Consider the following 12179-nt stretch of genomic DNA (forward strand, 5'->3'; position numbering starts at 1 on the left):
GTCTTCCCCATTCTATTGTTTTCCTCTATTTCTTTGCATTGTTCACTTAGGAAGGCTTTCTTATCTCTCCTTGCTATTCTTTGGAACTCTACATTCAGTTGGGTATATCTTTCCTTTTCTTCTTTGCCTCTCGCTTCTCTTCTTTTCTCAGCTATTTGTAAAGCTTCCTCAGACAACCATTTTGCCTTTTCTTGGGGATGGTTTTGACCACTGTCTCCTGTACAATATTTCAAACCTCCATCCATTGCTCTTCAGGCATTCTATCAGATCTAATCCCTTGAATCTATTTGCCACTTCCACTGTATAATTGTAAGGGATTTGATTTAGGTTATACCTGAAAGGCCTAGTGGTTTTCTGTACTTTCTTCAATTTAAGTCTGAATTTTGCTATATTCAAATGCTCAAATATTCAAATGTTTAAGATCTAGCCACAGTCAGCTCCAGGTCTTATTTTTGCTGACTGTATAAAGCTTCTCCATCTTCTCCATTTGTTATATCAAAGAATATAATCAATCTGATTTTGGTTTTGACCATCTGGTGATGTTCATGTGTAGAGTCATCTCTTGTGTCTTTAGAAGAGGGTGTTTGCTATGACCAGTGTATTCTCTTGGCAAAACTCTGTTAGCCTTCGCCCTGCTTCATTTTGTACTCCAAGGTCAAATTTGCCTGTTACTCCAGGTATCTCTTCCTACTTTTGCATTTCAGTCCCCTATGATGAAAAGGACATCTTTTTTTGATGTCCTTTTTTAGGTTTTGCAGGTCTTCATAGAACCGTTCAACTTCAGCATCTTCAGCAATAGTGGTTGGGTCGTGTGTGTGTGTGTGTGTGTGCTAAGTCGCCTCAGTCATATCTGACTCTTTGTGACCTCATGGACTATAACCTACCAGGCTCCCCTGTCCATGGGATTCTCCAGGCAAGAATATAGGAGTGCCCTGCCCTCCTCCAGGGGATCTTTCTGACCCAGGGATCAAACCTACATCTCTTATGTCTTCTGCATTGGCAGCCAGGTTCTTTACAACTAACGCCACCTGGGAAGCCTAGTGGTTGGGATATAGACTAGGATTGCTGTGATATTGAATGGTTTGCCTTGGAAGCAACCCGAGATCATTCTGTCATTTTTTAGATTTGCACCCAAGTACAGCATTTCAGACTCTTTTGTTGACTGTTGAGAGCTACTCCATTTCTTCTAAGGGATTCCTGCCCACAGTAGGAGATATAATGGTCATCTGAATTAAATTCTCCCGTTCCAGTCCATTTTAGTTCACTGATTCCTAAAATGTCAATGTTAACTCTTGCCATCTCCTGTTTGACCACTTCTAATTTACCTTGATTCAAGGACCTAACATTCCAGGTTCCTATGCAATATTGCTCTTTACAGCATCGGACTTTACTTTCACCACCAGATGCATCCACAACTGAGAGCTGTTTCCGATTTGGCTCAGCCTCTTCACTCCTTCTGGAGTTTTTTCTCCGCTGTTCTCCAGTAGCATATCAAGCACCTACCAACATGGGGAGTTCAACTTTCAGTCATATTTTTTTGCCTTTTCATACTGCTCATGGGGTTCTCAAGGCAAGAATGCAGAAGTGGTTTGCCATTCTCTCCTCCAGTGGACCACACTTTGTCGGAACTCTCCACCATGGCCCATCCATCTTCAGTGGCCCTACACAGCATGATTCACAGCTTCATTGAGTTAGGCAAAGCTGTGATCCACCAGCACAGCCAAAAATAAATAAATAAACAAAATTTAAAAATTTTAATTATATAATTTCACACTGTACTATGAACTAAATGTGTACATCACCCAAAATTCATATATTGAAATCCTAACTCAAAGGCCTCTTGATGAAAGTGAAAGAGGAGAGTGAAAAGGTTGGCTTGAAGCTCAATGTTCAGAAAACGAAGATCATGGCATCTGGTCCCATCACTTCTTGGGAAATAGATGGGGAAGCAGTGGAAACCGTGTCAGACTTTATTTTTGGGGGCTCCAAAATCACTGCAGATGCTGATTGCAGCCAGGAAATTAAAAGACGCTTACTCCTTGGAAGGAAAGTTATGACCAGCCTAGATAGCATATTAAAAAGCAGAGACATTACTTTGCCAACCAAGGTCTGTCTAGTCAAGGCTATGGTTTTTCCAGTGGTCATGTATGGATGTGAGAGTTGGACTGTGAAGAAAGCTGATCGCAGAAGAATTGATGCTTTTGAACTGTGGTGCTGGAGAAGACTCTTGAGAGTCCCTTGGACTGCAAGGAGATCCAACCAGTCCATTCTAAACAAGATTCCTGGGTGTTCATTGGAAGGACTTATGCTAAAGCTGAAACTCCAATATTTTGGCCACCTCATGTGATGAGTTGACTCACTGGAAAAGACTCTGATGCTGGGAGCGATTGAGGGTAGGAGGAGATGGGGATGACAGAGAATGAGATGGCTGGATGGCATCACCGACTCGATGGACATGAGTTTGAGTGAACTCCGGGAGTTGGTGATGGACAGGGAGGCCTGGCGTGCTGTAGTTCATGGAGTCGCTAAGAGTCGGACACGACTAAGCGACTGAACTGAACTGAACTATCATCATAATATATTTGGAAGAGGGGCCTTTCGGAGGTAATTAGGTCATGAGGGTGGCTCCCTTGTGAGTGGAATTAGTGCCTTTGTAAGAAGAGATATGAGAGCTTGCTCTGCTCTCTTCTTCTGTATGTAAAGATCCATAAAGAATGCAGTTCTATCATCGAGGGGGGATATCTTCACCAGACATCAGATCTGCCAGTGCTTTGATCATTGACTTCTCAGCCTCTGAAACTGTGAGCGGTAAATTTAGTTGCTTAAACCACTCTAGTCTATGACATTTTTTTATAGCAGACTTAACAGTCGAGGACACACTGTCAAGTGCTACAATGGAAATATTATTATTTTACTCACCATCTAAATTAGGCCCAGATTTTGACTTGAAAAAATGGATATGCTATTCAATCTTGGAATCAAATGTCTTCATGAGAGTTATTTTTATTAAGGAAGATATATCATTCATTTTTAACATTTTTATTTACTTATTTATTTATTGGGGCTTCCCAGGTGATGCTAGTAGTAAAGAATCCATCTGCCAGTGCAGGAGACACAGGTTCAACCCCAGGGTCAGGAAGATCCCTGGAGGAGGATATGGCAACGCACTCCAGTATTCTTCCTGAAAGAAATCCCATGGGGTAGCAAAGAGTCGGACATGACTGAACACCATTCACTTTATTATTCTGGCTACACTGAGTCTTTGGTACTAAGCATGGACATTCTCTAGTTGAGGTGAGTGGGAGCTACTCGGCTTCTCATGGCGGTGGCTTTTCGCGTTGCAGAGCACAGGCTCTAGGCAAGTGGGCTTCGGCAGTTGCACTTGCTGGCTCAGTTGGTGTGGCACATGTGCTTTGTTGCCCTGAGGTATGTGGGATCTTCCTGGACCAGGGACTGATCCCATGGACCCTGCATTGGCAGGCAGATTCTTAACCACTGAACCACCAGGTAAGCGTGATCATTCTTGTTGTTGTTGTTTGGTGGCTAAGTTGTGTCTGACTCTGGGATTCCATTCTTAACAATTATCAATAATATACAGAGACTTTCAGAACCAATGAATTCTATCCTTAAATTTTACAATAGAAAAAAACTGAGGATCAGAGAAGTATGATTATTTTTCTATATAGGTATGGTACATGACTTGGGACAGAAAGAGGGCTTTTTATAGTGATGTTGACAACTGTTAGTGATTATGGTTATGTACAGTAAGCTATTGGAACCACTGTGTAACCCCAGCTCATACATAGCAGCTGAAGGATGCCAATCCCCACAGTGAACAATGCCTCAGCAGCAGCTGTACAAGGTTAAGCTGATTTAGATCGTGGGACTGAGGGAATGGAAGGGGGCATGTGGGAAAGGCACAGGTGGAGAATTCTGAATTCTGAGCTTCCTTCCCATGGAAAACAAAATCATGCTCAGTTTGAGTGACAGAGTTACTGGAATTTAGTCCTGATCAGGCATATTTCCATTCCCCTCAAGAGCTCCCAATGCTCAGCTTGCCCCCCAAGCCGTTTAACTTGGTCTGAAAATGATAAAGCAGAGTGTGTCTTTCAGACATATGCACTGGTTGGGGATGGAGGGGGGCGGTTGGCAGGCGGGCCAGTTCACAGTAGAATCACAAGAGATTATTATTTCCTTTACAGTCACCAGGTGGCTGAGATGGACTGGGGTGAGTGATGATACTGCTAGAATCACAACAAATACATCTTTGATTCAATTACATAACCTACTTACACCTAAACACCCCCAACCAAATCCCCTCACCCCACCCCACCCCATAGCAGTAGTAACTCTATAGCAACTTTCTTGAAGGCTTATCAAAGCATTGCAGGCAAGATGCAGCACATGATGACTTTATTATAGAAGGGAGATTAACACAGGGTGGTCACCTTGCCCATCTGGGGATACCGACGCCTGGTTGAATCCTCCTTCTAAGCTCCCTTCAGCTGAGCTCTGTGTTTCTCTGTGTGCTCCACGCTGTGGGCCTGCTCTTCAGCTTTAAGACAAGCTGGAAGCTGGCTGTTCAACAGTGGCCAAAGCCGAACAGAAGAGTCACAGGATCTTAGAGCAGGAAGTAAGATATGCAATCTGTATTTAGGACTTCGTTTAGTTCTCACACAGAAGTATTATTATCATTCTCCTTGACAGATGCAGGCTCGGAGACTCGGAAAGCATAAGTAGACTGCTCAGGGTGGAAGAGATTGCTGAGGGAAGGGGACGAGATTCCCACCTGGGATCCTGACTCGAAGAGTTCGGTCAGGAGAACATCAGCACGCCTCTCCCTCGGGGGTCTACCTGCGCCGCCCCCAACCCCTTACTCCAGGCACCGGTCTCCCCAGCGTGGCGGCTTTCTCCCGCGGCCGCCCCGCCCCCGTGGGCGCGCTCTCCGCCCGGTGACTGGCAGACACCGAGGCTCCCCGCCCGGCGCTACGGCGCCTCTCTTGCCTTTGTTTGGAGCGCGGGAGAACCAGAGAACAGGAGGAGGAGTGACTTCAATATTCTTGTCGTTTTTAAACAAACGATCTCCTAATTTGTGTCTGTTTCAGGCCAGCGTGAAGCGTCGGTAGGCAGAGCCGGCTGCGCCGCGAGCACTTGCTCCTGCCAGCCCCCAGCCCCAGCGTTCCCGGGGGGCCTCCCCACCCACCCTTCCCGGCGGCGGAGAGACAACAGCTACGCAGACAAGCAGCCTGGCGGCGGGTGGGAGGCTCTCTTCGCCGCTGGCGAGGCACAATGTGGAGATTTTTTCATTCATAAAACTAGCAGCCATGCTGTCTGGCTTCTCGCCTGCCCCTCGCCGCCCCCTCGGCGGCAGGGTAGGCCTGGGTCCGGGGAATGGGTTCCGAGGGCCAACGGGCATAGGTGGCTCGTCTTCGCGTTTCGCCAGGAAGTCCCATTTCATAAATCCCGTGCGGGGTCCTCTCTCTATTAGACTGACATCGATCGCGCAGGAGCCCTCTCGATTGAAGAGACAAGATGGCTTGTGTTCGATCCATAAATAAAACCTCACCCTTTGACTCCAGGTTGTCCGACATCTTGCTGCTGTATTTTTTGGTCTATCAGATTTAGGAAGCGACTGTCAACCGTGCTATTGCTGTATTTGTAAACAACTGGCTTTCTAGGACCCTGTTTTTACCCTTTTATGGTGGCGGGTGGGAGTAAAGGGGAACGGGCAGGGGAGATGATGGCAGGGACGGGACGGGTCGTCGTACTAATTCAAGATGCAATTTCCATCCAAATAATAGATTGTTATTAACAATGATCCTCTCTGCGAACCCTTAAAATTGCCCCTTGCCTCCCCTAGCAGCAAGAGGCGAGCCCTCATTCGCCGAGCAGACTCCGCCTCCCTCTCCTCCCCTCCTCCCCATCACTACTCTCGGCTCTGGAAATTACAACTCCTGGGCGCGCGGCGTCGGGAGGAGGCTGCGCGGGGAGGGAGACGAGAGGGGATTCCCGAGCCAGCCGGGCGCTCGCCCTCCGCCCGCTGGCTGCAGCGTCGCGCGGCCAAGGTCAGAGGCGCCGCAGGAGAAGAGGCTGCGAACCGAAGCGGCGGGTCAATCCTGCCCTCGGGGAGAGAGCCCTAGGGCGCGCTTGGCCCGCGGCAGCAGCAGCCGGAGAGGGAGGTGAGAGAAGGTCTCCGGGCCGGCACGGCCGCCGGAGGTAGTCGGTGGCGCGGAGACCCGGCAGGTGGCGGCCCCTGGGTCGGCTAGAGAGAAGCTCGAGCTGCACCTTCGGTTCCCGGGCGCTGTCCGTGGCCTCGTGGTGCTGAACCCAGCCCCAAGGCCAAGCTGCCTGCTCGCCAGCCTTCTCACAGATAGCCCGGACTAGGGGCGGGGCGAGGGCAAAGAGGGCCCCTGGACCTCTGCCCACTGGAATCTGGAACCGAAGGGCTGAAACGGGAGAGCTAGCGATCCGCAACCCAGCAGCCGGTCCTGATGTGGAGAGGAGACGCCTGCTGCTGCCAGCGGCGGCGCTACTGCTGATTCATCACCTAAAGCATCTCGCAGGCCACCACGGGGGCAGCCGACCGGCCCCGGACTCTGGACGCAGGTTGAAGCCTCTGGTGCAGAAGCCTCGCGGGCAGGAGGTGAGGACCCTCTTTTACCTCTTCCCCCTCACCTAATCGTCTATGGGCGGTGGCCCCAGGACAGAGAGAGGGGCGTGCCCACGGGTTGCAAAGTAGTCATGCCCGTGTGATGCTCCCTCCTCCCATCTCACTTATTCTCCTCTGCCCGTCTGCGGAGCTTGGGCCATTCCACCTTCCACCCTGAGAATTCTCCGCCGGCTCAGCGATGGAGGAGGAGCTGAAGTGCCCAGTGTGCGGCTCCCTGTTTCGGGAGCCCATCATCTTGCCATGTTCCCACAATGTCTGCCTGCCTTGTGCTCGTACCATCGCGGTGCAGACCCCGGACGGTGAACAACACCTGCCCCCGCCGCTTCTGCACTCTCGGGGCTCAGCGTTGTCCGCAGGCGCCGCCGCCGCGCCCCCTCTAGACCAGGAGGCGGCGGCTGGCCCGGCTTGCAGCGGCGCGGGCGGAAGCGCAGCTGGCGGCCTGGGCGGCGGTGCGGGAGGCGGCAGCGACCACGCGGACAAGCTGAGCTTGTACAGTGAGACAGACAGCGGTTATGGCTCTTACACCCCGAGCCTCAAGTCCCCAAACGGGGTTCGCGTGCTGCCCATGGTGCCCGCGCCTCCCGGCTCCTCCGCCGCTGCTGCCCGGGGCGCCGCCTGCTCCTCACTGGCCTCGTCCTCAAGCTCCATCACGTGCCCGCAGTGCCACCGCAGCGCTTCCCTGGACCACCGCGGCCTGCGCGGCTTCCAGCGCAACCGACTGCTTGAGGCCATCGTGCAGCGGTATCAGCAGGGCCGCGGGGCGGCGCCGGGGGCGTCCGCAGCGGCTGCGGTAGCCATCTGCCAGTTGTGCGACCGCACCCCGCCGGAGCCGGCCGCTACGCTCTGCGAGCAGTGTGACGTGCTCTACTGCGCTGCCTGCCAGCTCAAGTGCCATCCATCCCGGGGACCCTTCGCTAAGCATCGCCTGGTGCAGCCGCCGCCGCCGCCCGCGCCCTCCGAGGTCGCCTCCGGGTCCCCGGGCGCTGTCCAGGGCGCCCCCAGCGGAAGTGGCGGCTGCAAGAGCCCGGGAGCCACCGGGGCCGGAGCGGCGGGGGGCAACACCGCCCGCAAGTACCCTACGTGCCCCGAACACGAAATGGAGAACTACAGCATGTACTGCTTAAGCTGCCGAACCCCGGTGTGCTATCTGTGTCTGGAGGAAGGCCGGCACAGCAAGCACGAGGTGAAGCCGCTGGGGGCCATGTGGAAACAGCACAAGGTGAGCGCCCGCTGGGCGGGGCACGCGGACACGGGTGCAAAGAAAAGGGTGCCCCCTCCTGTTAGTTAAATGAACTCCAAGTACTCTGAGTTGGTGTTGGAAATGGGAAGGGAATGGAAAGATGACATACTAGGTCCCCTCCCCCTTGAGGCTGTTTTGATTCTACCCAAAAGTCATCCAGAATGCAGAAGCAGGTCGCAGGACTCTTTCACTCCCAAAGTTGACTAATAAGTTACATTGATGACCCCTTTGGATTTATGGCACCTGGATTTATAGAGACTTTCTCTTCCTGGGACTCTGGGTGATGGAAGTGTGGCAGAGTTGCAGACTAAGCTCTTAGGAAGACAGAAAGCCACACTCATCTTCAGGATGCTTTAAGCCATCTTTCCAGGGACTTGCCTGGGGATGCCACCTCCCTAATGGGAAGGGACAGCCTCTAATAGGGAATTCGCATATACTTGTGGCTGCCAATGTATCTTCATATCTGACACAGAAAGAGAAAAGCCTTCAAAATCAGGTGAAGCCCTTGATCAGACCCCAAGGCATGAGTGAGATCAGTTTTTCTAACAAACATGCACCTTAATTTCCTAATCAAAGGCCAGGCTGAGCAACTGGACTCACTGCTAAGGTCAGTGATCCAGGTTCCTTGTTCAAAGATTCCAACTGCAAATTTGTATGTTTATCATTCAACGTCCTCTTTCCAGTAAACTCTTGCCCCATAGAGAAGTAGGAGGTCTCCAAAGAGCCCAACAGGAAGTATGTATTCTGATTGAGGAGGAAAGACACAGGAAAATAAGGCAACTTGCCATGGCTCTCTCTTCATATCATCCAACTGGAAATGGACAAAAGGAGAGTACCGGGGGGGCGGGGGAGAAGAAGGGGTCAACCGTTTACACTATAGATTTATTACATACAGTTGCTATCCAATTTCTGCTACAGTGGGCCAGTTATTTCTGTAACTCAACATTTTCAAAGAAAAAAAACAAGGAACACTTCAGAAATCCACCTTGGAGAGAGAAATCTGCATTATAGGCCAGAAAAGAGAAACCTAGAGTCAAATCTATAATTCTAGAGCAGTGATTCTCATTTGGGAACAATTTCACTCTCCTTATAGGACACTGCTAATGTCTGGAGACAATTTTGGTTGTCACACTTAGGAAGTTGCCCCTGGCATCTGGGTTAGAGGCCAAGAAGCTGGTAAATAGCCTACAGTGCACAGACAACCTCCATCAAAACAATAACCCATAAAAATATCAATACTGTCTGTGGACTTGAAAATATTCACAACCTAAAAGTTGAGAGTTATGTTTTATTTAGTGGAAATTTTTAGAACTTCATGCCCAGGAGGCAGCAGCTCAAGAAACCCTGGGAGAACTGCTCCAAGGAGGTGATGGGAGGAGCCAGGTTATAGAGAAATTTTGCAAATAAGGACAAGTCTGAACATCAAAAGATTATTGTTAATTAAAGAAAACCAGATAACCCAGGTTGAGGAATTTAGGACTTTTCTATGTATGGGAAGATGCAAGAGTCTGGGCTCACTGTAATCATTCCTTTGATATGCACCTCAGCTATTGGGGGCCAGTATCCTGTGTTTTCTTCACATCCTTTGTTTCCTCGGGGCTCACCATAGGGAGTGGCTGCAGTGATGGCTACTAGATGGCTGGTATTCTTTCCTTCCTGAGTTCCCTCAGAGTTCACCAGCTCACCATCCACGGTGGCTGCCATTGCTGGTGACCATGACATCTCTGTGTGTTGAAATATTCTATTTCTCATGTCTCTGAGAAAAACCATGTTGTAAGTTACACAGACCTAGATCCAACTCTCAGGGTTTGTAATTCACTTGCTATAAACATTTAGGCACAGTTTTAAACCCACTGAATAATGTCTAACTCAGATAGTTGTTGTTAGGGTAAATATAATACTGTATGTTTACCCTCTAGCACAGTACCTGACTCACAGTAACCAATATATATTTATTATTATTATTATTGGCTTCCCTGGTGGCTCACATGGTAAAGAATCTTCTTGCAATGCAGGAGATCCAGGTTAGATCCCTGGCTTGTGAAGATCCCCTGGAGAAGGGAAAGGCTACCCACTCCAGTATTCTTGTCTGGAGAATTCCATGGAGGAATCTGACAGGTTACAATCCATGGGGTTGCAATGCGTCAGACATGGTTGGGCGAATTACAGTCCTAATCCTTAAAAACACTAAACTTGCAGAAAGCTACAGGGCAGCAGCAAAGAGTTCTTATTTGACCACAGTGACTTGGTAATCTGGAGAAAACATGAACTGGTAGCATGTTGAGTCCTAAAATAGCTTTGAGCTAAATGAGAATGTCTGCTTCAGTGAGTTATCATTCATATGACATTTTGTTGCATATCACTTCACAGTGATTGTAGATGCCTTACTTATTTTATCTTTCAACTAAAGAGACATTGTTTTACAAATAAAGAAATGTTCTGCAAAGAGGTTGTGATCAATTATCAAGACAAGGTTCACATTCAGATTTACAAGCTGGTCAATTTTCACAGCTTCAGTTCAGTTCAGTTCAGTTCAGTTCAGTCGCTCAGTCGTGTCCGACTCTCCGCGACCCCATGAATCACAGCACGCCAGGCCTCCCTGTCCATCACCAACCCCCGGCTTAGATAGCTAAAAATAATTTCGGATGTTGCCACCCAAATTTTTAGGCTTAGTGTAGAGTGGAGACCGAAATGAGTTGAGGTGAATCTGCAATCTTAAAAGATTAAGTCTCTTACCTGGAAAAGTGAGTTGGATAATGAGCAATGGTTTCAAGAACCAAGATCATGCAGGGAAAACACTGGTCATGTTGATTTGGTGTCAAAAGCAGTTTTACAACATTTCTATCTGAGGAAATGTGAAAATAATACATGATATTTGCTCAATAGAGTGGGACAGTTATCTGTGGAAAACACAGCTATGCAGAATCTAAGTGTCTCAATTTAATATCACGTCTTCAGGAAACTAAGACATACTCCTAAGTAAAGAAGGAATTCTATGAGATACTTTTGTGACAACGTCTTTTCAAGAATGAGAAGAAGTCCTGCTATTCTCTTTCACCAGTGCTGTTTTTCTACGAACAGGAAATCATTAAGTCCTCTTTGTCATCTCAACTAGCGGTTGGAAATCTAAAGAAAAGATTACAGAGGGAGACCTGATGGAAAGTTTGATCTTGCTTTGTGAGCAGGCATCTAGTCCACCATTTTGAGCTGTGAAGTTGTCTACTTTTGTTTGTTTATTTGTTTTTGAGATTATTTTTTTCATGTGGAGCATTTTTAAAGTCATTATTTGTTACAGTATTGCTTCCCTTTTACGTTTTGGTGTTTTGGCCCTGAGGCATGTGGGATCCCTGACCAGAGATCGAACCCCATGCTCTTGAAGCAAAGTCTTAACCACTGGACTGCCAGGGAAGTCCCTAGATGACTACTTTTGAAAGATAAACTCAATTTCACACCCCAACCATGGCTGTTTGAGTTCTTTAGTAAAACTTATTAAAGTCTCTGGATTTTGTTGTCATCGTCATCACTGTCATAGTCTGAAAATCCCAGGAGCCATGACAATCTTGGTACACTACCAGAACTAGAATCAGGACAGAAATATTTCTCTAATATCCTTATGACTGGAGAAGCCTTAATCAAAGCTTTAATTCCTCTCTAGTGCAACTGGAGTTTGCCATCCAATTAGTGATTCTTGGGCAAAGAGACTTGTAAGTGACACTGAAATCTATTTTGAAACAAGGTTGATTATCACCTCTCAAAAACAGTGTAAACACTTCAGGTCTTGGCCAAACACATTTTTAAATGATTCTCCTGGAAGAGGCTTAGTCATTTCAAAGAATTTGATGTGAAGAAGCAATACAGTGCAAAAGATAGGACAAAGAAGGGAGGCTTTCCATGAGAGTGTCTGTCTTTGTGCTATTGTGTAGAATTCTAATTTTGCTGAAACTAGGAGAGGGTCACTGTGGAATGGACCTCTTCCTAGTGTGTCATGTCACAGAATGTCAGCAATCACTGTAATTCCTGCTGAGTGCAGGACTCTGAATTAAAATGGGTAGAAGTGGATTCTTGAACCGAAGTAGGGACTGCTGGATAAGCCCTTCTTCAGAAGTCTTTTGAGAACCATTTAATATAGAAGAGAATCAAAACAAAATTTCATTGTACCCCAGGAATACTGTTCCCAATGAGTCAGCATTTCACAAGAGCAAAGGAGACAGTAAGGTCTAAAAATAACAGGAAAGACAGGACTTCAGGTTACTGCCATGTCCCAAGGAT

The 12179-nt window shown here is 48.2% G+C and overlaps 1 protein-coding gene across 3 annotated transcripts in view; it reads left to right on the forward strand.

Moving 5' to 3' along the window:
- The first annotated feature begins 6848 nt into the window (after positions 1 to 6848).
- Positions 6849 to 12179, forward strand: part of TRIM67 (tripartite motif containing 67) — a 55757-nt gene continuing 50426 nt past the window's right edge. For 2 of the 3 annotated variants that reach the window (XM_055424273.2, XM_088842458.1), the window contains exon 1: positions 6849 to 7889. In XM_055424273.2, coding sequence (XP_055280248.2) covers positions 6849 to 7889 — 1041 coding nt within the window. The remainder of the gene's footprint in view (positions 7890 to 12179) is intronic. The other variant, XM_088842459.1, reaches the window with a different exon arrangement.

The sequence above is a fragment of the Moschus berezovskii genome, chromosome 12 (genome assembly GCF_049115385.1).
Source record: "Moschus berezovskii isolate FMDL1 chromosome 12, NW_MosBer_1.0, whole genome shotgun sequence".
NCBI classification, from domain to species: domain Eukaryota; kingdom Metazoa; phylum Chordata; class Mammalia; order Artiodactyla; family Moschidae; genus Moschus; species Moschus berezovskii.